General features: G+C 52.7%; 12 protein-coding genes across 12 annotated transcripts; 8 read left to right on the top strand and 4 right to left on the bottom strand.

Annotated features, from left to right (window-relative positions):
• Window positions 1-969: 969 nt before the first annotated feature.
• J4E93_009725 (uncharacterized protein) lies at window positions 970-1,717 on the bottom strand (the record flags this gene model as incomplete). Its single annotated transcript, XM_049347614.1, has 2 exons — window positions 970-1,606; window positions 1,668-1,717. 2 exons carry the CDS (start codon window positions 1,715-1,717, stop codon window positions 970-972), a joined length of 687 nt encoding a protein of 228 aa, XP_049195115.1.
• A 481-nt stretch (window positions 1,718-2,198) lies between these two features.
• Window positions 2,199-3,732, bottom strand: J4E93_009724 (uncharacterized protein; the record flags this gene model as incomplete). Its single annotated transcript, XM_049347613.1, has 4 exons — window positions 2,199-3,298; window positions 3,350-3,369; window positions 3,424-3,518; window positions 3,697-3,732. 4 exons carry the CDS (start codon window positions 3,730-3,732, stop codon window positions 2,199-2,201), a joined length of 1,251 nt encoding a protein of 416 aa, XP_049195114.1.
• Window positions 3,733-4,207: 475 nt separating this feature from the next.
• J4E93_009723 (uncharacterized protein) lies at window positions 4,208-5,971 on the top strand (the record flags this gene model as incomplete). The annotated part of the gene is made up of 3 exons (XM_049347612.1): window positions 4,208-4,481; window positions 4,534-5,357; window positions 5,549-5,971. The coding sequence occupies 3 exons, from the start codon at window positions 4,208-4,210 to the stop codon at window positions 5,969-5,971; spliced, it is 1,521 nt and encodes a 506-aa protein (XP_049195113.1).
• Window positions 5,972-6,361: 390 nt separating this feature from the next.
• J4E93_009722 (uncharacterized protein) lies at window positions 6,362-8,351 on the top strand (the record flags this gene model as incomplete). Its single annotated transcript, XM_049347611.1, has 5 exons — window positions 6,362-6,409; window positions 6,458-6,512; window positions 6,571-6,842; window positions 6,919-8,199; window positions 8,256-8,351. 5 exons carry the CDS (start codon window positions 6,362-6,364, stop codon window positions 8,349-8,351), a joined length of 1,752 nt encoding a protein of 583 aa, XP_049195112.1.
• A 312-nt stretch (window positions 8,352-8,663) lies between these two features.
• J4E93_009721 (uncharacterized protein) lies at window positions 8,664-10,091 on the bottom strand (the record flags this gene model as incomplete). Its single annotated transcript, XM_049347610.1, has 4 exons — window positions 8,664-9,305; window positions 9,362-9,676; window positions 9,730-9,824; window positions 9,881-10,091. 4 exons carry the CDS (start codon window positions 10,089-10,091, stop codon window positions 8,664-8,666), a joined length of 1,263 nt encoding a protein of 420 aa, XP_049195111.1.
• Window positions 10,092-12,841: 2,750 nt separating this feature from the next.
• J4E93_009720 (uncharacterized protein) lies at window positions 12,842-13,720 on the top strand (the record flags this gene model as incomplete). Its single annotated transcript, XM_049347609.1, has 3 exons — window positions 12,842-12,961; window positions 13,003-13,336; window positions 13,398-13,720. 3 exons carry the CDS (start codon window positions 12,842-12,844, stop codon window positions 13,718-13,720), a joined length of 777 nt encoding a protein of 258 aa, XP_049195110.1.
• Window positions 13,721-14,562: 842 nt separating this feature from the next.
• J4E93_009719 (uncharacterized protein) lies at window positions 14,563-15,699 on the top strand (the record flags this gene model as incomplete). The annotated part of the gene is made up of 1 exon (XM_049347608.1): window positions 14,563-15,699. The coding sequence occupies one exon, from the start codon at window positions 14,563-14,565 to the stop codon at window positions 15,697-15,699; it is 1,137 nt and encodes a 378-aa protein (XP_049195109.1).
• Window positions 15,700-15,843: 144 nt separating this feature from the next.
• J4E93_009718 (uncharacterized protein) lies at window positions 15,844-18,301 on the bottom strand (the record flags this gene model as incomplete). Its single annotated transcript, XM_049347607.1, has 2 exons — window positions 15,844-18,126; window positions 18,173-18,301. 2 exons carry the CDS (start codon window positions 18,299-18,301, stop codon window positions 15,844-15,846), a joined length of 2,412 nt encoding a protein of 803 aa, XP_049195108.1.
• Window positions 18,302-18,481: 180 nt separating this feature from the next.
• Window positions 18,482-18,904, top strand: URM1 (Ubiquitin- modifier 1; the record flags this gene model as incomplete). Its single annotated transcript, XM_049347606.1, has 3 exons — window positions 18,482-18,522; window positions 18,574-18,738; window positions 18,787-18,904. 3 exons carry the CDS (start codon window positions 18,482-18,484, stop codon window positions 18,902-18,904), a joined length of 324 nt encoding a protein of 107 aa, XP_049195107.1.
• A 305-nt stretch (window positions 18,905-19,209) lies between these two features.
• J4E93_009716 (uncharacterized protein) lies at window positions 19,210-20,048 on the top strand (the record flags this gene model as incomplete). The annotated part of the gene is made up of 2 exons (XM_049347605.1): window positions 19,210-19,390; window positions 19,438-20,048. 2 exons carry the CDS (start codon window positions 19,210-19,212, stop codon window positions 20,046-20,048), a joined length of 792 nt encoding a protein of 263 aa, XP_049195106.1.
• Window positions 20,049-20,325: 277 nt separating this feature from the next.
• J4E93_009715 (uncharacterized protein) lies at window positions 20,326-22,163 on the top strand (the record flags this gene model as incomplete). The annotated part of the gene is made up of 3 exons (XM_049347604.1): window positions 20,326-21,353; window positions 21,402-21,929; window positions 21,998-22,163. 3 exons carry the CDS (start codon window positions 20,326-20,328, stop codon window positions 22,161-22,163), a joined length of 1,722 nt encoding a protein of 573 aa, XP_049195105.1.
• A 531-nt stretch (window positions 22,164-22,694) lies between these two features.
• On the top strand, window positions 22,695-24,617 carry J4E93_009714 (uncharacterized protein; the record flags this gene model as incomplete). The annotated part of the gene is made up of 3 exons (XM_049347603.1): window positions 22,695-22,871; window positions 22,939-23,285; window positions 23,333-24,617. The coding sequence occupies 3 exons, from the start codon at window positions 22,695-22,697 to the stop codon at window positions 24,615-24,617; spliced, it is 1,809 nt and encodes a 602-aa protein (XP_049195104.1).
• Between the last annotated feature and the right edge of the window lie 273 nt (window positions 24,618-24,890).

Genomic DNA, 24,890 nt, shown 5'->3' with positions numbered 1-24,890 from the left:
TAGTACTACTATTATAGTAGTAGTAGTATTACTACTATTTTATATTAAGATAAAAGGTACTATCTAAACTTTCTTAATAGGCCTAAAATTTAATATTAATTACTTTTTAATAGCTTTTACTTATATTATAATATTAGAGAGCTATTAAAAGTAATAGCTATTTTAGAAATATTATATTTTATTACTTTATTATAGCTCTATTAACCTCTCTATAGTGCGCGTAATAGATAAGTTAGAAGAAGTAGTAGCTATCTTCTTTAAATATATACACTATTGTCTAATAGAAGATCTAAAGAAATTAAGCACTAAGTAGTCTTTAAGTACATTTCCTAGAGATAGAATAGAGCAAAGTCTAGTTAGAGACTAGATATGTTTTGAAGAGACTAAGAGCATTTCGAGTAAGGAACATAGAACACCGGGATGAATTCCGCGATACATCGGATATGCTTTAGCAAGGCTGTCTTCGGCATTATGTACCCACATATTCGCATAACTATCTCTTTCGAGCCTAGCAGACCTATAATAGCGCCAAACGGGTCGAATCGGATACGGGATACGCAGATCCGATGTATCGGGTACCTTCCAATTGATCACGATTAGGTAGTGATGAGTGACGTACCTCGCTGCTTCGTGGTTGCTTTCATGCCCCCAAGGCCGTGCAATGATGGCGATGGCGCTCCTCCACTAGGTACTCAAGTGCGCCTTACGCGAAGCAGCCAAGCGTCTCGCAACTCCCGAAATGAATATCCACACAATCGTTATAACAGGATAAGCAACATACTTTGTTGAGTAAAGCTTGAGACTCTGAATTGGAAGAAAAAGACGCACACATCCAATCAGGTCCTCTCGAACGAGAACTATCATCAAAACAAGAACTTGACCATACCGTAGCAAGATTTGTGCAAACAGGAAGAACAACATCAATTCAATTCCTCCAATACCAATCATCCCCTACCCATCCACATCCCCTCACGTACACTCCCTAGCAACCTGCCCAAGCACCTTCTCATACTCCACCACACTCTTCGCCCCCACGAGCGTAAAATCCCTCTTCCTCCCCTCAAAAACAACATACGGGACACTATCCACTCCATTCCCAGCCTGCTCCCTTATCGCCGCTTTCGTTTCCCTCAACTCCTCCTCCCTGTCTTCCACCAACTTCACTGCTTCCTCTCCACTAAGTCCAGCTGCCATGCACGCTTTAACCAAAGTCTCCGGACTGGATGGATGGCCGCGCTGCTCAAAGTACTGCGTATACAGCTCCTTCACAGCCTCTAGCGCAGCACCATCTTCTTTGTTCTTCTGCAACCACCACAACACACGATGCGCATGCAACGTATTCGCCACCTTCCCACCCCCGAAATCGAACGTAATACCCTCTTCTTTCCCTAAACCACCCATGACGTTCATGTACTTGCTCATCCGGGCTTCGTCGCCGTCGTACTTTTCGTTCTTGTACCATTCATACTTATCGACGCCTTCTTGGGTAGCGTCGGGGTAGAGTTGGTAAGGGGCGAGTTTGAGGGTGAATGTTGCTGGGGAAGAGGGGTTGGTGGTGCGGTAGTTGTCTAGGGCTTTGTTGAGGCGGATGAAGGCTAGGTATGTCCTGTGGTGCAGTGAGGATAAGGTGAAGGGGGTGGTGTGGGTTGGAGGGTGGGTGGATGTACCAGGGACATATTGTGTCGAGCGTGAAGGTGATTATTGATTCGTAGGGCATGATGAACGTAGCATACAACAGAACTTGGACTTGGTCGCTGTTCGATTCGTACAATTTCGCGGCTTGGGAGAATTACTTTACGACATCCTGGAGATGTTCGCGAGGTTGCAGGGGGCTCCACTGCTCCATGTCTCCGGCACACGTCATGCGGGGTGCGGCGGAAAGATCATCGCCTACTGCACGCTAATCCTCTCGAGCATAGTATGCTAGCAACCCGGAATACGAACAGGAGCTTTGCGACATGGGAATAATCAGATTGAAATGGACGGGACCCAGAATAGGATTGAAGATTAGTCTGAACAATGCAAATACATGTGCTGATCGCTTAAATCTAGCACGGAAGTCTAACGTAAACCCCAAACGATGCTGTAAACGCAACACTGGCAACGCCATGCTTCAACATGTGTGGCCTCGTAACCGCAAAGTGGGAGATGGGGGACTGAACCCCTAATTCAGTTTGACATAGTTCCCTGGAATCTGATCAGTATGTTGCCTCTCCGCGCGAATGAGGATACGTACCTGGGAATTGTCCCTGCTTCCCCCGTACCTTTCCAATCCACCACTCATTATCGTTCTGCGTTCTTGAAACGATTTCTATGACGTCGCCCGTCAGGAAACTTAGGTCACCTTCCGCTTGCGCCTCGTAGTCGTAGAGAGCCGTAACGGTTTCGGTCGCCGGAGCACCGCTGAGACGTGATGGCTTGGGCTTTGGTGGTGGAGGCGCGCCCTTGGCTTTGGCGGCAGAGCCCCACGAACCTGCTGATAGCGCTGGGGACTTGACATCTCCAGTAGCTGCAGAAGGCCCAGCAGAGTAGGGTGGAGGAGGTGTTTCCGTCTCTTCCGATATTGAGCTTCGGCCTGCCTTGGCTTCCAGAGCTTTCGTTGCGTATTTTGACTGGCCTGGACGTGCACCAGCGACACGAGCTCCGCCAGTAGTCTTGAACTTCACGATGGAGATCTTCTCCGCTTCCTCCTGTGTGTCACCACGCTTCTTCTGGTAAGCAGCCTCGATGTCCAGAGTAAGGTCGAAGTAGCCGATGTCGAGCCGTTGCATGCGCTCATGCAGTGTGTAGAAGACGTTCAGTTGCATGTAGTAGAAAGACTGAAATAGAGGCTTGATGAACTCTCTTTCCAGCGTGAACAGCTTCGGTAGCTCGTCCTTTAGCAGATCATTGAAGTAGTTGTAGTCCTGGGTAGCCTGTTCCACGTCGTTCTCGGCCTTGTACATGGCCTTCTCGTCCTTTAGTGTCTTGTCCTTCTTCTCTTCGAGCTTCTTGTATGCGGCGCGATGTCTGTCATAGTCGAGTTGCTTGTGGTCGCGCTTGGCAGCGATCTTTCGTACGGCCTTGATGATGACTAGCAGCTCGTCCGCTGGGCGAATAACCCGGGACTCAATCATCTCAAGTTCGGGCTTGAGCGTTTCCTGCAGTTCCCTGACCACTGTCTCGTACTGTTCGCATGCTTCTATGCCTGCTGTGTTGCCTTCGTCGAGGAATGAATCGGGATCTGACATTCGGCCGGAGATGGGCTTGTAGATTTCGGCGATCGCTTTCGAGAACTCCATCTGATGTGAGAGCATGCCTGCGAAGTGGGTTAGGCGGAATCGCGTGGGACTGCATGTTGTTTACGCACCATTTATGGCTTCGAAGTACCTGTCGCATGTTAGCCAGGGTCGCAACTAGGACTATATCGCAACAGGCGCATACTTCTTGGACTCTTCATGGAGCTTCTTGGTCTCCTTCTCCAGCTCCTGAAAGCGGCGTTCGGCATCGATGTAGATGGGGTCCTTGGTGATTTCACCCTACATGCTGTTAGTAAGGCCCAATCGTACTCGGAAGCAGGCGCATAAAGGAGAGAGCCCCTGGAGGTCTTCGCAGAACACATACGAGGTTGAATCTTTGCTTGAAGGTTTGGGGCGCCTAAACCGTCATGTTAGCACGTGTTGATGCCCGAAGGCCGTGTGAGGTCGCCTGTCGTACCCGGGTGACGGTCTTTGTTAGGCCTTTCCAACTCATGGTGGGGGTAAGTGTGTAAGTCTGCTGGGAATTGATACACAGTAGGGATCAGGAGGCGCCGTGGAGACTGCAGATGTAAGCCAGCAGGAAGCGGCCGAACGATGCGGGCGCCGGCGTGGCTGCTAGAATCGACGATGACGTCGCCTGTGGCTATGCCAGCCAACTGCCCACGGCTGCCGGATGTCGCGGAGCGCCGAGAGCGAAAACGAGCACGAGTGCAATTACTTCACGCCAAGAGTGAATGATCCGCCACTAGTGCACGAGAAACCCAGAGCCAAAAGCTGAAAACAGCGCGCGGTCGCGTGAACGACTATCTCGTCGTGCAGGCAAACAATGAACCATGCATGACGAGTGGACGATGTGGCCGTGAACGCTGGGGGTCTTTTAGTCAGCCGATCCGTGCGCTAAAACTTCATAGCTTCTAATACCTCGGGAGGCAATTTGCCCTCCCAACCCCAACACTCCAATTCTCACCATGTCCAATATTGCACCCACCGTCGCGAGGCAGGCCCTGCGCATTGCCTCTCGTCGATACCCTTCATCTGCTTTTTCCCGTGTCTCGAGCATCCGTCGTCACTATGTCTCAGAGTCCAAGCCCGCGCAGGCGACCGTCTCCAACGCCTCCCCTCTCGACTCAGCCATCAAGAAGGAGCAGCGGAGTTTCCTTAAGGAGACGGGAGAAAGAGCAGAGGATGCAACCATGCCGACAACAGGCATGGGCGCTGATGCCATGATGAGTCCCACTGCTGGTGAGTCTCAGAGTTCACGCCACCCCGCTTTCCGCGAAGCTGACAATTTCAGGCATACTCAAGCAAGCAACCGTCATGGATCAGGGCTCACGGCCGATCTACCTAGACATGCAAGCTACCACCCCAATGGACCCACGAGTAGTAGACAAGATGATGCCATACATGACCGGCATGTACGGTAACCCCCATTCGCGAACCCACGCGTACGGTTGGGAGACCGACAAGGCCGTAGAGGATGCCCGCGCGCACATTGCCAACCTCATTGGTGCAGACCCCAAGGAGATCATCTTCACCAGCGGTGCTACCGAGAGTAACAACATGAGTATCAAGGGCGTAGCTCGCTTCTTTGGGCGTAGCGGCAAGAAGAAGCACATCATCACAGCACAGACCGAGCACAAGTGTGTGCTTGACAGCTGTAGACATTTGCAAGACGAGGGCTTCTCCGTCACTTACCTGCCAGTAGGAAACAATGGCCTGATCGACATGGCACAGCTCGAGGCCGCCATGCGACCCGATACCGCCATTGTCAGTATCATGACTGTCAACAACGAGATTGGTGTTGTGCAACCCGTTGAAGAGATCGGAAAGCTCTGCCGGTCGAAGAAGATCTTCTTCCACACCGACGCGGCGCAGGCTGTCGGCAAGATCCCAATCGACGTCAACAAGATGCATGTCGACTTGATGTCGATATCAGGCCACAAGATCTACGGTCCCAAGGGCGTCGGCGCATGTTACGTACGAAGACGGCCTAGGGTCAGGCTCGACCCCATCATCAGCGGCGGTGGTCAAGAGAGAGGACTGCGAAGTGGCACACTAGCACCTCCTCTTGCCATCGGTATGGGCGAAGCCGCACGGATCTGCAAAGAAGAGATGGAGGTACGTACTCTCTTCCTTTACTATCACGAACACTATGATTATTTGCTTTATACATGCATGGCTTTCAGAGCGTTAGGCGGCTTCGGTCGTCGACGCGCCATGTTGACACATGTGCAGGGGTTATGAGTTCCTTATCACACATTGTTTTGGTCACAACAATTTTCTGTTCGGACAACGCTGACAATGGCTAGTATGACACCAAGCGCATCTCCGCGCTGTCGAACCGCCTTCTCGAAGGCCTCTTATCGCTCGAGCACACCACACTCAACGGCGACAGGGAGCGACACTACCCCGGCTGTGTCAATGTTTCATTCGCCTACGTCGAGGGTGAGTCGCTTCTCATGGCGCTGAAAGACATTGCCCTGTCTTCAGGCAGCGCTTGCACATCGGCGTCGCTCGAACCCAGTTACGTCCTGCGGGCACTTGGCAGCAGTGACGAGAGCGCGCACAGCAGTATCCGCTTCGGTATCGGACGCTACACTACCGACTCAGAGATCGACTACGTCTTGAAGGCGGTCAAGGAGCGCGTCACATTCTTACGCGAGTTGAGCCCGTTGTGGGAACTCGTGCAGGAGGGTGTCGACCTCAACACGATCGAATGGAGCCAGCATTGAGTGAAGTAGTTGTTTGATACCCCGGCGGAACTTGTATAATATAATGACGTACATTCTTTGGCAACAATGCCCACGCTCGCTGTAGCGGTTACGAGAAACACGATTACATAGCAATGTACTATACGCAATAGCTCTACATAATGAAATGTATCGAGCATATACACATACTCTTGACGAATTCATCCATGTGCGACAGGAATGTGATGCATGCGCATATTGTCCAAGTGAAAGTCTGAGCGCCAGCCTACGTACGGCACGGCAACTATGTGTAGCATAGAGGGGCAATTCATTGGGCATTGCCAAGGTGTTGAGGGGTTCATCTTGGGAGAGGTGAGGACCGTGCTCCATTGGCCATCGTCTAACCTGGTGCTATCATCGATCAGTTACAACATGGCCAGCGAGAAAGTACTCAACTGGCTATACAGCGTTCTCGTCAATGTAAACCCGCTCGCGACAATCAATATCGTATGCGCTAATAGGCTTCAGGAATACTCCGACGTAAATCGCACATATCACGACGCGGCCGAGGCACTGTCCAACTGTACGTCACATGCGTCGCAGCTTCACGACAGCTATACTAACTCTACACCAACGTCCAGATCCGTCGCTCTCACCAAAGACCGAACCATACACGTATGAGAATGGCTCCTCAGCGCTTCTCTTGCTTCTCAGCGGCACGCTGCCCGTCACATTTCGCGGCGCAACATACGGCTTCCCGGTAGCGATATGGGTGCCTCAGTCGTACCCCCGAGAACCACCCATCGTATACGTCACGCCAGCGCAAGACATGGTGTTAAGACCTGGACAACACGTGAGCACCGATGGCAGGATATACCACCCGTATCTGGCACAATGGGCGAAATACTGGGATGTGAGTATTGCATGAGCTTGGAGAGATACTGGGCGAAATGCTATATCTTGAGACAGGACAGCTGACATACACGCAGAAATCTACGCTATTCGATTTCCTGGCTGTACTCAGAGGTGTCTTTGCAAAAGAGCCACCTGTGCGATCGAGGCAGCAACAGCCGCAATACAATGCGCCGCAGCAGCAAGCACCCCCTCCAGTACCCCCGCCGCCAGCCGAATGGCGCCGCTCAGTACACGGCATTCCAGGCGCATCCTCGTCTCCTGCTCCATCGAACCAAGCGCCAGCGCCTCCTCCAAAGCCGCCGAAGCCACATGAACAAAACCGCTCCACGCCCCAGACACCACACGACCGATACTCGCAACCCCCTCCTCTGCCACCCCACCCTCCACAACATCCGCAGTCGCAGCAGACGTATCAGCAATCTCAGGCTCAAGGCAGTAGATACGATGCGCCGCAGAGGTGGCAGTCGCAGCCTTCAGGTCCACAATACGCGCCCAATCGACACAGTGGCTATGGTCAAGGCCCAGCGACTTCAGGCTCGGGTCCTCAACGCCCGCAAATGCACGCGCATGGTTACCCTCCACAGTCAGTACAGAACGGCAGCCCCGTGAGCCCCATGACACCAAATGGTCAACGGACGGCTGCCCAGTTCTCGACATCAGGGCCCCCACAACCTCCTAACTTTCAGCAAGCACAACAGTACCAGGGCCCACCACCCCAGCAGCAGTATGGGCAACCTCCACCACAACCACAGCAGTATCGACAGCCGCCACAGGGTTACCCGCCACAGCAAGAGGCTCCGTTCCAGCAATACCCACATGCACCGCCTCAGCAAGCGCCACCAGCTCCAAAACCACCAATCGATCTTCTCGATGACTCGCTCGAAGTCACCTTACCGTCACAATCCGGCAACCAGGTCCCATTGCCAGTACCACCTGTTCCACCAAACCCTGAGAAGGACGCACTTCTCCGGGCCTTGAGCCAAACACTCGTATCGCAGATCAGACAAACAGTTTCCTCCAACATGGCTGCGGTAGCACCACTCCGCGCGCAACAAGCCGCCTTACAGACTGCATACTCCCGGTTACAGTCGGAACTGGGTGAACTGCAGCAGCTTGACGCGGCGCTTGCGTCAAACGAACAAGTTTTGAAGGGGGCTATGGTGGAAGCTGACCGAGTCATGGAGGATGCGCGCAGAAGAAAGGCACCAGATGTGGATGATGTCCTGGTAGCACCGACAATAGTCGGAGGACAGCTCTACACTCTTGCTGCGGAAGAGAAGGGTATTGCCGATGCATTGTTTGTACTGGGTAGAGCTTTGGACAAGGGGCGCGTCAGTACTGATGTCTTCGTCAAGGTAAGTGCATCTCCTGCGACATCGTTCAAGAAGGGACATGGCTAATAGGATTACAGCAAACTCGAAGTCTGGCTCGAGAACAGTTTTTAAAGAAGGCACTGATTAAGAAGATCGCAAAAGGCATGGCACTAGATGAGTACCAGATGCGTTGAATTCTGATCCGCAAACTCTCAATGAAACGCATCCAATGGAGTCATAATATATGTACTGAGCCCCCTTTCAGGTTTTTCTTCGATGACTGGCATTCGTGATGTGAAGGCTGGCTGTTGACCTCTGCATATTGTCCATATGATTCGTCACAAGATGCACCGGCAAGCAAGAAGAATTATGCTGATACTGATATTTGATTATTATTAAGATGTTACGCTACGCTTCGCTACACTACGCTGGGATAAATCATTGGGGGGTATATCTGGGATCGTAGCCTCCGAGGAGGCATCATATCGCATCGTTACTGTGCGGTTTTACGTGGAGAATCTGCTGGGCGAGTTTCTTCCAAGGTACTTCCTGTCCTCCAAATCCTCGTAAGAGTCAGGCGACATTCCCTTCTCCAAGGCGACGGCCTCGGCATCAGTCCTGTTGCCCAAGCCCTTGAGGTCAACGAGGTTAATATCGCTATCAGAGCGCTCCTTCTCCAAGCGGTAGTGACCAAGCTGGCTGCGGGGTGTACTACCAACCGTAACAGTCGTAGCAGCAGAGATCTTGCTGAGCTTACTAAACTGACCGCTACCGTTACTGCCATTGCTCCCGCTCTTGGAGTTCTGAGTACCCATACTGGAGCCCATCTTCTGGAGAAGAGAGCCCATGGACACCATGATGCTTCCCAGGCCGGCCATGGAGAGCACGGAACGGATCTTGGGGAGGCAGCAGGCGATGAGGGCGACGTTGGTTTCGACGACGGTCCAGAAGAGGCCGTGCGAGGTTATGCCGATGATGTCGTAGGTGGGCATGCCCATGATGTACTGTTCGTCCAGGGCGGCGGATGGTGTGTTCTGCTTGATGCAGATGACCATGCGGACTATGGCGGAGGCGACGGCGAAGCCTCCGAGGAGGAAGACGCCGCATAGTTGGATCTTGCGGATGGTGGGCATTTGGAGGCGCCAGATCTGTTCGCGCAATGATTAGTCGCCTGTCCTTGTGGATCGAGATCGTTTAGACTTACCCATGGGAGTGGTAGAAGCAAGATGCAGAGATCGAACACAGCATCAAGAACCGTAAAGGTGATGGTCGCCTCGAATCCAAACGGACAGTTCTCCGCGATACTAGCAAGAGAGCCCCAGTTGGCAGCAAAGTTCAAGCGGCAATCGAAGATGAAGCCAAAGAAGAAGGCGATGGTGAAAGCCACAGTAAGCACGATGAACACGAGCGAGGTCCACTGGAAACCAGGCCACGTGAAGATGCGACGGTACAGGAACAAGAAAGCGAGTTTCGTGAAGCCGATAGCCAGCGGTTGCATGATGAAGATCATGTACACACACTGTCGCAGTGTTAGTCGAGCAGGAAAGACCAGCCGAGAACAGGGGAACTAACCTTCTCCAAAATTACTAAATCTGGTGTCGTGCTGTAGATCCAGCCTTCGATGTTGCTAGGGTCGTTGTGGCCGCCGATAATGCCCTTAGCAGCGCCTGTAGAACTAGTTAGATAAAAGAAAGGCTTGGGTTTTGCTTGGCTCGAGGCTTACCATAGATGAGAACAGTGGAGACGCCGATGGTTGGGATGAGAGCGAGGAGGCAGAAGAGGTCGTCGAGGTGCTTGCTTAGACGCGTCTCTCTGCTTTTGGCGGCCTTTTGGGCTGCTACGCTCAATCGCAGGACGACGAAAAGGACAGTCAAGACTGTGAGAGCGATACCAGTGGCGAGGCAGGAGGTAACGTTGATGTATGTGTAACCCATCTTGGCGGTGGTATAACGAAGGACTCGGAAGGAGTAACCGAGGATACTCTCAAGAAGGAGAGAACTTGTGAGGATGATATGCTCGAAAGAGAGACTGATGGTTCGCCGAGATGATGAGTTTTACCGGTGGTGATCACGCGAGGTTATGTAGACATGGCATTCACAGGTATGGAAGGAACGGAGGAAACTCCTCAGAAAAATGCATGTCTACACCCTCACACTTACTTAGCTAGGTACCGACGGTAGTGGCCCAAAGGTGTTCAGCTCGATAGTCGTGCGCAAGGCTGGCACAGAAGCGCCGTTGGGCACTCAAAGTGACGCACATAAACCCCGAGCCCATGGCTATTTTCCCAGCAACAACATGCGGAAGATCTCCCGCGCTTCGGTCTAGAATCGACCCCTGGTGCGAGTCTGGGGAAAAGCGTTGATTCGCAGACCCACCTAGATCGTGAGACGACGATTTTCCGTCGTGACGGACCGAGGTCGGAAGGAACTCCTCGCGCGATTGCGGCATGCTCAAGCACGCCGCTAACCACCTCGAGGCATCGTCGTGAACCTTAACTGCACGCTGCTTTCGTTAGGACTTGCCTCGTGCATCCTGCGCAGCGCACACCATCGTGAGTATTTGATATGCAGGTTTCAGCAATGTTTCTCGATCGCTTCCTCTCCACGCATTCGACAACACCATGTTCGCTCGGTACAAGCTCGTCGACTCGGCGGATCACGCCCCGGATCACGCCTCGGGTTCGCGTTCGGCGCACAGACGACTCTATCCGACGATAGCACTGGTTGTGCTTTCCATCGCAAACGTCTGTGTATTGGGCTTCTCGATTGCCATATGGCGCACTGCGGGTGTGGCCGCCACGGCGACCCCGGGAGATACGCTGGCCAGCCTCGCCCAGTCTGACGACCTGGAGGTTCCCAACGATCTTGCTAGGGTAGAGTCTCTTCCTTTTGCGTATGTGCCTTTTCATTGGAATACGCCTTGGGGTGCGCCCAATGCGACGGAAGCAGACCCGCTGTGGGATGGTATCAACACTGCGCATGGTCATATCGCGGTGGACCATGAGTTCGCAGCAGAGAACCACGTGAGTTACCCAGGTACCCCCAATCGAGCTCTTCGGGAACGAAAACACCATCATTGAAATGAGCAGTGACTGACATCCTCTACAGTGGCCTGCCTCTATGGACATACCCGGAATGCCTGGCAAAGGCATGTACCTCCTCCAAGCCTACCACCAGCTCCACTGCCTCGTACGTCACTTTCCGTTGTTCAGTAAACATTCAGGTACCTATGCATCTCGAGGTCTTTCTAATCACACCCCATTCTAGCGCATCGTTCGCGCCTCATATCTAGCTCTGAAGCGCCAAGAGTTCCCGCCCTTCCCCTCGCATCACGCTTTGCATTGTTTCGACGCCCTGCGTCAACACATTATGTGCCATGCGGATAACACTCCGCTGTATGGTCACGGCGATGGCATGGCTGGTGATGGCCAGATGCATCAGTGTCGGGACTGGACCGCGCTGAGGGATTATGCAACGAAGAACACGGCTTGCTTCCGCGATGGTAAGCCGGGTATGACTCTTGCGGACCACTTTGGGGTTTGTGATGACGGGACGGATGGGTTGGAGGGGATTGTGCCTGTGACGACGGGGCTGTGATGTTTTCTTCTTATTCGTGTATGATACTTTAATACATATTTTCTTGGTAGCCTGTATACTCTGATGTTGAGAGCGGTTTCAGCTGGTTTAGACGCAGCATCAGTAGTACAGACTCTTTACGATGTACTATAAAGATCACAACTTCATCTTTTTCGAGACTCTCCTTTCCGCGATATGTTACCACGATAGATGAGATCACTCATCACACCAATATACGCAGAGTCCAGACCTCAATAATTGTGCAACCATCACTCGTTCCGTTGAATGAAACGATGCAGCTAGTATATCACACAGCGTGATACAACGCCATTCTGTGAAGTTGATGCATTAGGCAGTAAAAATGGGGAGGAGCCTACATGACTCTCTAATGATTTGAATGCATGGAAGCCATGATTCCATCGTCATCGCCGGATCGAGACTGAAGAACGTTAGCTACAAAGTACCGCGGTATACTACAATGTAGCTGCTGTACAGCGATGAGCTAGTAGTCGAGCGTTGGTGCAAGTTGCCGAGGCGTCTGTAGCTCAACCAGCGACCAGGTAAGTGGTAGCGAAAAAGGGTGTGGCATCTGGACAAAAGGGTACTAGCAAAACGTGGTCTGGCCAAATGCGGTACCATACCGCGCGCGTTGGGCATCGACTTCGGCATTGCCAAATAGGTTTTGGAGGCGGGTAGGTTTGCGTAGTGATAGATGGCTGCAATCCCATTGGTTGGGTCAAATGTCCCGCATCGCTCGGAGACGGCTCCGCCCAGCTTAGTGCAAAACCTTAAGTGACCACGCGATAGATCTGGCGTTGCGGTACATACAGATCTTGCGTGTCGGACACCACCGACGTAGGGAACTCGCTTAACGGCAGATCAGCGACGTTAGTATCCGTGCCTGAGGATCGTGAAATCTGTAACGGGTGGTCTGGAAGCCTCAGCCGATTTGAAACTTCGTAGTGCGAACATCGTCAGGCGTTGGGTTCTGGTATCCCAAGGCGCGCTTCGGAGTGCGAAACGGTTGCGCCCTCAATTAGCACAGAGTTGACGTACGTCAGGGGTTCAACAACAGAAGATTTGAGAAGATGTCGTTGTACCAAGCCACCATGAACGACTACAAAGAGCTGGCAAGATCCCTTCATCTTAGGGTCATCAGCTTCATTCATCTCCAGCTCTTCTATCAGCTCCTCTCAGTCATCTCGGCCATCACACTCTTCGGTGTTTCCGTGCTATCAATCGCTTTGCAGCTTCGGATTTCACAATGCAGTTCACTACTACTACCCTCGCTCTTCTGATTGCTTCGGCAAATGCCTCTCCTCTCCTGGGCCTCAAGCTCGGTGGCCTCAACGTTGGTGTTGCTACTTCCAGCGCTCTGTTGGATGTGAGCGTTGGTTCCGGATCGGGTTCTGCTGCCAAGGCATCCTCTACGTCCACCATCACCGCTGCGCCAACTGCCGCTTCCACTGGCCAACCCACCATGCCATCGAGCTTCTCTGCCCCGGTTCAGGGCCACGGCATACTCTCTCTTGAGAACCTTCCCGCTATGCCACCTGTCATTGACAAGACTCTTTCTGGTGTTCTCGGCACTGTTGTCGGTCTCTGTAAGTATACCTACTACCTCATTTCCACCTGAGTTCCCTCTGCTAACGAATATCCTCTCAGTGTCTGGAGTCTGCAGCACCGACCACAAGTGCACCGTCACTGTTGCCGGCTCTCTCGAGAACCTGCTCGTCGATGGCGACAAGTACTCCATGAACAACACCATCTCTGCATGGTGCGCTGAGGGCCGCTGCTACGGTTCTGCCGAGATCCCTCAACTTACAGCTACCGCCCCCTTCGTCATTACTTGCGACCAGATCTCTGGCCACAAGGCGTGCTCCGCTACCATTTCGGGTATTGCCCGTGCCATCTTCGCCAACGGCGAGCAAGTCGGTAAGTTTTACATACCACGAGGGACTTCCAGAATGGATGCTGACAGATTGTAGAACTTTGGGGCTGGTTGACCCCTGCTGGTTACTGCAAGGAGGGTGTTTGCACTGCTTCCATCACCGCTATCGGTGACCCAATGTACTAAGCGCGACCTACCACACCTAGTGTAGAGTTGTGATGGCTGAGATGACTGAGATGGGGCACCGACACTTGTCATTCCTTGTTCCACTTCGTGGGCGGGCCCAGTATGAAGTTTGATTGCTTCAGGATTTGATCGATATAGGTCTATTACGATGTAATGTTTTTTTGCGGTATCCCGCGACGCGTTGGCGCCGGTGAGCCAACTAGGTAGCAATGAAGTACTTAATATCAAACCAACAAATTTCGATTGAGAAGGACTGCCCTGAAATTGCGAAATGACAAAGGAGTATGCCTCGATTAAGCTTTGACAAGCGCGTCGTTAGGAGCCGTGCATTGATGACTGAGATGCCTGAAGCTTAGCCGGCCCGCATCATCGTTTTCCCGCTCCTGCTCATCTAAATTAAGTGACTTCCAACACCAAAGCCGACTAGCCTCAGGCACCCAGCCGCGCCACAACAGCACGATGGACGCATCCAGACGAAGTTCTCTCCTGTTGCCTGATCGTCTTCGCGGTCGTTTGTGTTTGTGAAGATTCTGTCTGACCCCATCCCACGCGCATGTCTCTGCGCATCCACTCGCTTTCTACTTAGTTAATACTTTAATAATGTCTTCTTCTACTCAGCAGCCGCAAGCGCCTGACGCGATCTCAGGAGGGCCTCCGTCTCCAGTCCCAACACCTCCTCCCAAGTCCATAGCAAGACTGTCCGACGCGACGAACGCGAATGCAACCTCGTCTGCGCACGCAAACTCGCCCCGAATGCCTCCCTCGAGCAGCCCTGCGCCGGGTGTTCCCACCATGGCACCCCCGGCGTCGATCCCGCACACGACAGCTCCACAGGGCACCGCGACCGAGACCGAGGAACGCCTTTCATACAACGACAAGCTCAATGCTGCCGATCGGTACTGGAAGTTCAAGTTTGGCCTCAAAGCCGCTGCCATAATAACAGGCCTGATCGGAGTCGGTTGCTTTGGCTGGTTGATGTCCACAATGGACAACGAATACGACCCGGACTCCTCTTATTCAATCAGCTACGAGAGCTACTGGTCTCTGTGGCCCAGTCTGATTACTTGGGCTGCCTCGATAGTCTGGTGTGCGCTCTGCATCATCTTGTTCCTTCTGCGCAAGCGACCTGTGCACCCAGGTCTCCGCGTAGCCATGGATCTTCTTCTCTGGCTTGGCTTTATTGTAACGGCAATGTTCGCTCTCATAGCCTTCCGATACCTGTCGAGGTGGGGTCTGTACGGATTCGATGAATGGGGCTGGGGTGCCTCGTACAACGATGGAGAGTACGTCCTGGCTTCCAACAACACATGGGTATGGGAACAAGATACGAGCTACGTCAACGCTCCGCGAGACTGTTCCGAGTCCTCTCAGTTTAGCAGCTGTGAGGAGCAGGACGCCTTCATCAACAAACTTTGGGCGGAAAAGGATCATCGCTCAAACGTCACTTTGACCGGTGTGGTATGCCAGTTCTTCGGCCTCGTCATTCACTTTGCGCTATTTGTGTGGGCTTGCGTTGACACGCATCGCCACCGCCGCCGCACAACGAGCAAGGACGCCGAGAAGCTTGCTGCGGAAATCGTGCAGAACATGATTAGCAATGGCGCTGTTGTGCCGCCACCAGGACAGGCACATATGAAACCACAGCCGGGCCAGGTCATGTACTATCAGATGCCGCCCAACCAGCAAGGGTACCCGATGCAGCCCCCAATTCAGCCCCCGTATATGCAACAAGGACCGGGTCAGATGCAGCAGTTTGGGCAGCAGTTTGGGCAGCACCCACAGATGACGCAGCCGGTTCAGCGCATGGCGCCCGGACAGTACCCAAAGGGTCAACCTAGTATGGTAGCCACGGATCTGCCTGAAAAGAGCGCCGGACCCCGTTACGCTTAAGCGAAGAGGTGGACATGTAGTACTATTTTCATTGAGGTTGAAGGAAGTGAATTTTCTTGGCGAGATACCCCAGCGAAACCTACTTAATAGTGTAAAGTTTATTCAACTGTTGACATCCATGTATCACCCTCGCGATGCCTTGTGCTAGTGCTGCAATACCTCATCCGAAACATTGAAGATGCGCAAGGTGGTGTCATCACTTGCTACGGCGATCTGTTGTTGCTCGCCATCTGCTCTTCCAGGTCGCCAGACGATCTGGTTGATAGTTTTCGCTGGCACCAAGTCTGCCTTGACCATTGATACTGGTGCCTGGACCAAAGCATCCGGCGATGTGCTCACAATGCCTATCTCTCCGTTCTCTGTACCAAAAGCAAACATAATCTTTCCCTTCGATTGGACGCCGTTACATGCTACAGCGGTAACAGCGGCGTTTGCTGATACGGTAGCCTTGAGCTGCACATCGTTCTCGGCGATCTGCCAGATCTTGACACTCTTGTCTCGACCCGCAGTCATGAATGTAGGTTGTTCGAGCGGTGTCCAGGCAGCGCCCAGTATCATCCGTGAATGGCCCTTTGGATTCGAGTGCTTGAGCGTGTATAGTGATGGCTCTTCACAGCGCTCCCAAATAACCCATTGTCTGTCTCGTCCAACACTAAGAAGGTATTTGTCGTCTGGTGAGAACTGTAGCGCTGTGACGGTGAGTGAATGGGCTTTGAGTGCAGGTTTGACTTCTAGCCATTCTTTCGTATCGTACAGACGTATGACGGCGTGGTCGATGGAGCTGGCTCGGCACGCCGTGGCAACGAGACTTCCGTCTCGGCTCACTGCAACAGCGGAGATCTCATAGCCATGTCCGTATAGCTTCTCCGTCTCCGGCCATAGTAGGTGGCGTGCCAGATGATCCTCGAATGGTGGGTGACTAAAGTCCAGCGTCGACTTGCGGATTACAGAGGCAGGGTCGACAGCTTCACGTTCATCTTCGTCACCGTTCTCAACGAGCTCGTCGTCCCCCACAGCTTGGATAGCTTTGTTCGATAACCCAAGGACGGGGATGTTGGCTGCATCTGGGAGCTCAGCAGTAGTTGACGCCTTGATACTGCAGAGATTTTGAAGCATCTCCGCTACACCTCTAGGTTCGTCGAAAATACGCAGCAACTTCTCGTCTGCGCCCGAGACGAATTGAGTGTTGGAGACCGCGTCGATGCAATTCAAGTCGTAGCCGTGGATTTGGGGCCGCGAGAACTCATGCCATGATGCTGGTGCGCCTTCTCGTTTCCATTGCGAATACAGCCGACTGGTTTGATCGGAGCCAGTGGAGAGCATGTAGGACCCATCTCTTGACCAGCTCACGCCTTTGACTTCGCGCACATGTCCTGTGATGGCGACTCGCTGTGTCCACATATCTTCTATGGCCGAGTACGTCCACTTCCTCCAGCTACCAGTTCGTCCCAGGGATACCACGGTGTTGCCATCTGGCGACCATAGACCAATCCAGAAACCTCCAGCACTTCCAGTAGCGCTCGTCGAGCCCTTCTGCGCACTTATCTCGCCTAGTCTGGTGATGCAAACCCACACACCAGAGTTAGGGTCAGACTCCCAGATAGCGAGTGAATTGTCTTCCGAAGCGGTGAGTAATTGGAGCTTTCCCTCGCGATGTCTCCACGAGGCCTGGTATATCCAATCTTCATGTCCTAGTAACAACGCTTCGAATGTAATGGAGTACTTGGATAAAGCAGAGCTAATCCAGTGTGCTTTGTTCGACAGGGACTTGCCCAATCCACCCAACGCTGGGTCGTTGAGTGCAGTACTGGCAGCGGGAAGCTCATCTCCACGGTGGAGGCGCCAGAGACGGATGTACTTGTCTTGACTTGCAGATGCCAGCAGTAGGTCGCTATTCGGATCAGACGTTTCTCTGGTGAATGCAAGCGCGCGTATCCATCCTTCGTGACCGGTAAGAGTTGCCGAAAGCTGGAATTGGCCTTCTTGCGATACGAAGACTTGAATGGTGCTACGCGTGCCCGCAACTGCTAGTACTGTAGATTTGTCGTCCAGAGTTGCAAGTGCGAGGTCCAGAGGGAAGTACTTTGGCGATAGTGTAATGGTCTGTACAAGCTCGACATCGACAGACCCGAAGTCTGCATCATGAACAAGCTTCCAGACCTTGACTGTGCCGTCTGAAGATCCGGTTGCCAAAGTGTCCGAGCCAGGCAGCACAGCTATTCTGGTGACTGGCTGAATGTGATCTGAAATCGTCTTGACACAGTCGAAAGGTTCGCCTCTTCGACCTTGCCATATGCGGATTGTGTTATCCGCCGATCCACTGAGCAGGACCGAGACATTGGGCAATTGTGTTGGAAAGAATTTGACAGCGTTCACAGCCTTGGTATGCCCACTCAGAATTGCTTGCACGCCACGAAGACTTTCATCCTATCTTGGTGAGTGAAGGTTGTGTCATTGGCCAGCCGCGACTCACCTGAGGATCCCAGAGTGCGATGCAGTTGTCTGCGCCGAACGCTAGCAGTTGCGACCCAGCCTCATCCCAGTCAGCGGCCGCGGGATTTCGATTGCCACCTGCAGCGATGAACTCAGTAGATATGTTCATTGTTGGGTCTAGGCGTTGCGTATGCGCAGGCACCGCATCTAGTCATCGCCGTAAGGATTTCTTTGGCGCTAGCCTCGCTTAGCTGCATTTGGCTCAGGGCTGCAGAGCAGGCGCAACCGATCTCGATAACATCCGAATCTCTCACAACTTTCTAGCATCTCACAGACGAACAGAGACGAAATGTCAAACGATGAGACGATTTCAATAACGATAGAGTTCAGGTAGGTCGGTTGTCGTGCGAAACGGCGATGTTCCTCTCTAATCTTCTACAGCGGGGGCCTGGAGATCCTGTTCGCCAACCAGAAAAAGTATGATCTTGCCCTACCAGCCAAAGATGAGTCTGGAGAGCCAGCAAACGTTGCGTTCCTTGTCAGATACCTTTGCGACAAGGTCATGAAGGATCCGCGGAAAGAACTTTTCGTGCTTGATGATACTGTGTATGTTCCTGCTTCAAGGGAAAAAGAACTTGCTGACACAAGCTTCAGACGACCTGGAATATTAGTTCTTATCAACGAAGCAGACTGGGAGCTGGAAGGCGAAGACAAGTACGAGGTTCAGAGAGGCGATCACATCATGTTCGTATCTACGCTACACGGAGGATAGTCAAAAACCGCCAAAGCCGAAATAAAATCCGTGTCGGAAACCACACTGCAATGTACCGAATCACACAAACATCTTGCATGTGACAATGTCGCATTGCAGCTGAAAGCACCAACATGAACGGCCGGCGTATACAAGTTCGCGGGAGCCCGGAAGCGGTCCGATAGACACCTCACCCTTACGAACTAACCGTAAGCGCTACTTAGGCTCATGATGACAGGGGCCTCACCCCTCACGATATATGTTAGACTCCCTTCTACACCGTATCTTGCGTCTACTCATCTCTTCTCTGATTTCAATTCGCAATTATGGGCCGCCTTGACATCTTGCCCGCGCACGTCGATCCCTCAATCTTCGACGCCAACGATGTTTTCCTCGGCACTGGCGGTATCTTGTACACAATCTGCTACGCCCTGATGGCGCGACAATCCATTCAAGACCGCACATACGCCATGCCCCTCTTCTCACTCGCCTTCAGTAGGTGTCTCCGTACGAATTGCACATGACACGTACTGACCCGGTACACCAATGTTTAGACTTTGCATGGGAGATTGTATTCGCGATATATGTTGCCGATGAGCTCCGGGAGCAGGCTCTCTTCGCCCTCTGGGGCCTCTTAGACATGGGCATTGTCTATGCGGCTGTCACGTATGGCGCGAATGAATGGAGACATGCGCCAGCAGTTGGCAGGAACATCGGCAAGATCTTTGCTGGCATGTTGGTATGGTGGTGCATCGCGTTGTATGCTGTGAGCTCTTGGTGGCTTGATGTCGATCACCCCGTCAACCCAAAAGTTGGAAAAGCGTACCGCGGTATCATGGGCATCGATAAGGATGAGCTCGGCTACTGGACTGCTTTGGTCGCACAGGTCGTGCTGAGCGTCATGTCATTGGCACAGCTTGTGGTTAGAGGAAGCAGTCGCGGCTCGTCGTATAGCATTTGGGCGTGCCGGTTTATCGGCAGTGTGTCGGGTTTGACGGTGAACTACGGATATGTCTGGTGGGTATGGCCAGAGGCACATGGCTACTATGTCAATCCGATATCAGTGGTGATGATGGTGACATGGATACTGGCTGATCTGGGATACTTGGTGGTGTTTCGCAATGTGCAGCGGACGGGCGGGGCTGTCGACGGCAAAACCAAGTGAGCGACTGTTGTAGGAGATGGAAGTACTCTAGATTAGAATGCTCATAAGCTCCAGCCGTGTATCTCTTGCTTTGTACGCAGGCGCATCCTCGCTGGAGAGAGAGTTGATTGAGCTCGAAGCCGTGTTACCCGGGTAGGCCGCCAAGTCCTGGTCACATGCTTTCGCGACAGCGCGTTCAGGGTCCTGCCATGCCGGACCGCTTCCGCTCCTCAACAAATGTCCTTGTTTACCCAATCACCAACACTCTCATCACCACCACATCTCGACTTTTGGACACATGGAGTCTGATGATGAAGATCTCAAGCTGGCGATGGCAATGTCCTTACAAGCGAATTCGCCCCGGACTACTGGCGTCAGCGCATCGGGCGATAAGCACGAGTCAATCGACCTCACGTCTGACACCGAGGACGAAGATGATGACGATCTCAGGCGTGCGATTGCCCTATCCATGCAGGAAAGCGGGAATAGTGACATGCAACAGTCATCGGCTTCGAGCGCATCGACAACGGACGTGACTAAAGCAGCAGCTGTCGTCGACAAACCTCCAGGTTTCATGGGTATCGATCGAAAAGCCATGGAATTGGAGCGTCTCGCAAGGCTTGGTAAAAGGAAGCGCGAGACATCCCCCGAGGTATCTTCTAAGCAAGTTGCAAGAGCGCCCACCGCGAACAGTGATGCGAACGAAACACCGTTACAATATCCGAACGGCGCGATCAAGCGCACATTTGCGTCGAAGTACCCACGAACTGACGACATCACCATTGAAGAACTACTAGAAGCCGACAAAGTCAACACCGCTGTCATCAGCTCATTTCAGTACGACTCGGGATGGCTATACGAAAAACTCGACCCGGCAAAGGTCAAGCAGATCTGGCTGATGACTGGCAAGCACAGAGGCGAGGACGTTCAAGCAAAGCGCATTCAAGAATGGAGGGAGTCTCGCGTACCGAACATGAAGCTACATTTTCCGCCTATGGGTGGCATGATAGCAACCATGCACAGCAAGTTCATACTGTTGTTTGGAAAAGACAAGCTGCGCATTGCGGTCCCAACTGCAAATATGACACAGACCGACTGGGGCGAGGTCGCAAACGACTGGCAGCCCGGTATCATGGAGAATTCGGTGTTCTTGATAGACCTCCCTCGCAGACATGACGGTACTGTCACGGAGGCGAAAGACTTGACACCTTTTGGTCGCGAATTGGTATACTTCTTGGAGCAGCAGGAAGTGGGTCCGCAGGTCATCACCGGCCTGTTGAAATGCAACTTCTCGAAGACTAGTCATTTGGCCTTTGTGCACTCCGTGTATGTCCTCAACTAAGTTCATCGAGGGCCAGTACTAATTCAAAATAGTGGCGGTTCGCACAAGACCGAATCAACCCATCCCACGGGTCTCCCTGGCCTCGCGCATGCTATACGAGAGCTTCATTTAGACGACGTCGAACGTATCGAGCTCGACTATGCGGCATCCTCCCTCGGTTCCATCAATGATACCTTCTTATCGCGCATCCGTCTCGCAGCATGCGGCAAGTCGTTCGGAACAGACACTGCACCGGAACCCAACCTGCGCGATTGCTTTCGGATATACTTCCCTACCAACGACACGGTTGAAAAGAGCATGGGCGGCCCTGACTGTGCCGGTATCATTACGTTGACAAGACAGGCGTACAACGCACCATCATTTCCAAGAGAATGCATGCGAGACTACGACTCGATGCGACGAGGGATGCTGTCGCATAACAAATTGCTCTTCGCGCGAGGTCGTAAGAAGAATGGAAAGCCCTTTGCCTGGGTTTACGTCGGCTCTGCCAATATATCCGAATCAGCGTGGGGAGGGCAAAAGGTGTTGAAAAGCGGACAAATGGGGAGTCTGAACATTAGGTACGCGAAACACACATCCGCATCTGGTTTGTTCCTGGACATATGCTGACCCGGTATACACATCACAGGAATTGGGAGTGTGGTGTTGTCATGCCTGTACCAGAGACAAAGCTTCAGGGTCTCAAGCAGGATGACGTACCACCGATGAGCGTGTTCGACGGCACTATTGAGGTTCCCTTTCGAGTGCCTGCGGACGAATACAAGGGCAAACAGCCCTGGTTCTTCAGGTCATGAACTGACTTTAGTTGCGTCGGTGCAAACGAAACGGCGACTCCGAAATCTTGGTTCTCCGGGCGGAACCGCTGGATATTTAAGTTGTCTCTGGTGCGCATGTGGTGATCGGAGACATCTCCGCCCAGCAAAACCTTTCTGATTGCACACAAACAGGGGTTCCACGCCTACTTCAGTCAAATAGAGATGAGTTCGACCCAGACAGAAAGCGACGCAGGGCTTTGCAGGGTCCTGATGCAGACCGTATATGCCGTATTGCAGTGCACGTGATTGGACACGATGCCTGGTGTCGATCATCAGTACATGTGCGAACCGAGTCTTCCCGGAGCAGCCGGACCAATGCGGGCGCGCGTGGACGAAGCGGACATTCGGGCGTCTTAGCAAAAGTTCCGATGCGCCTCCACGCCCGCACGACGTATGAGCCATGATGACTCCAGGGCGGTATATGCATACGCCATGAAGCTGTGAGTTCTGCCATGATAGTACGGACCCTTCTTTATTTGTATCACGCATGTGTCCCCTTGATCTAGCCTCATGTCGGACCCAAAGCGCACGCGTCTCTCTGGCGATGCCTTGTTACTGCATGATGCTAGCAATAGAGCCATAACCGCGCCGGTACACACCTGGTTCACTTCGCCTGCGCGGACGCACAACAACATAGCGCAAGCGAAAGAGCTGCCCTTGCACCTGATCCAGCTCATCCTCACACACGTACGTTGGTCTGCGCCCTGCCACGCGACGAGCTGTCCCAATTGAGCTATACTAACACGCACGGAAGCTTGACGATGTCGGTGACCTCGCGCGCGTCACGCGCACATCGCGTCTGTTCTACTACATGACGCTTCCGCGGCTCTACGAGACGGTTACGTTACACTCGTACGCAGAGATACGATACGTAGATGGCAGGCCAGAAGGCTACGGCAATGGCAGCCCGTTTGCCATGGGCCTCAATACGCTGGTGTCGCGAAACTTTGGCGACTACATACAAACGTTCCGCGTCAAAGGCGACTGGCGAGAACATGACACGGAGGAATACAAGCAGGGTCGAGTGCCGGACAACAGCATGATACTGCAGGTTGTCATGCGTGCTGCCATCGACAAGATGAAGAACATCAAGGCTTTTGCGTAGGTGTCGTACCATAATTATACTGCACAACTGCTGATATGCCCAGTTGGGAGCTGAGCACTCCTCCTTTGTATACCGTCTACCAGGGCATCACAGCCAGGACATCGCTTGTCTCGCTCACCCTTCGGTGTCAAACCAAACGAACACCCCGGCCGACCACCATTATACCTCCGCTTCCGAACCTAACAACTCTGATCGTGTACGATATCGATCCTCTCTGCTACCCCGACGATATCTCGCTGCTTCTGTTGGGTTCCAAGAAGCTCGAGCACCTCACATTACACTGGAGTCCGCGCATGCGGGCTGTGGGTGAAGAGTCGGTTTCGCTGCACTCGTTATTCGGACGATGCATGGCTGCCAAGTATTCTATACCTCTTAAGCACCTGGGACTATACAACATCTACACTCGCTTCTCTGACGATGGCTTCCACTATGTTATCCGCCCCGACACCCATACGGAGCTTACTCTGATCAACTCTATGGGCTCCTCGGACCCCATGACCGTTTTTGCCGACGACTCTTGGAGGATACACAGTAATCACCCGACGCCCTACAATCTGAAGATGATGCGCACGGATAATACGGATAAAGAGAGCGCTGTCATGCTAGGTAAATTCAAGGGCATGGAACGGATTTACATTGTGAGCAATAGGCGAGGCAAAGACTCACCAAAATCTACCAGCGCTGCTGCGACCCCAACAACACCGTCCACGATGACGCCCGGTTTCAATGGGGTTACTAGCGCGAGCAGCACTCCAAAACACACGACTGACCAACGCTGTCGCAGCATCGGGAGTGAGTTTATTGCGGCCATTCAAACCATGCACAACCACAGCATACGCCATCTCCTTCTCTCGGATCGCTGGGTACTTTCCGACGATGCCCTGTTCAGACTCTGCCAAACGTGCTCTAATTTGGAGCAAGTTGGCTTTGCTTGCTCAGTCCCACCGCTTGAGTCTCTGCGCCAGGTCTTTGCTCTAGTGCCCAAGCTCTGGGCCGTCCGTTTTCTGTTCCGTCCAAGCTCTGACACAAGCGAGGCGCCGTATCAGATCACAGATGCTGAGATGCATGCCTTTGCGATTGGAACAGAGTTCTGGCGACCGGAGTACAAGAACGTCAAGTACGTTGGCTACGGCGATAGCATTGTGCTCAAGCTAGGCGACGTTTACTACCCATCAAATAAGGAGTCGACACCGAACAGTAATGATAACAGCTTGAATGCGAAAAGAGCAGGGCCAATAAGGAAGGTTACAGTTGTGAAAAGGGAAGATGTAAATCACATCGAGATTTGGGGAAAGGACACTACGGAATTTGATCCCATGAACCCTTGATGCGGAAATGTCAATAGGACAGAAACTATATGTCCGTCGCGACGAAGTCGACGCAACGCTTCCTTCGCGCATACTCTACATCCCGGAGGCTCCTGGAGGAAACCGGAATCAGCCCCAGTAGGCACCGATGCCGCCAGATAGGAACCAAGGCACATTTCCCGTCCACCAATGCCAAGTGGTGTTGACAGCGGTAGTGTGACTTAATTGCTTGAATAGGACCTTCCTTTATTGGGAGCTCACTTTGCTTGCCAAAAGCAAGCCAACAATGTATAC

This window comes from Alternaria ventricosa (genome assembly GCF_023758065.1).
Source record: "Alternaria ventricosa strain BMP 2768 chromosome Unknown scaffold_24, whole genome shotgun sequence".
NCBI lineage: Eukaryota > Fungi > Ascomycota > Dothideomycetes > Pleosporales > Pleosporaceae > Alternaria > Alternaria ventricosa.
The sequence above is the reverse complement of the archived record's forward strand: the minus strand, read 5'-3'. Positions and strand labels throughout refer to the sequence as shown.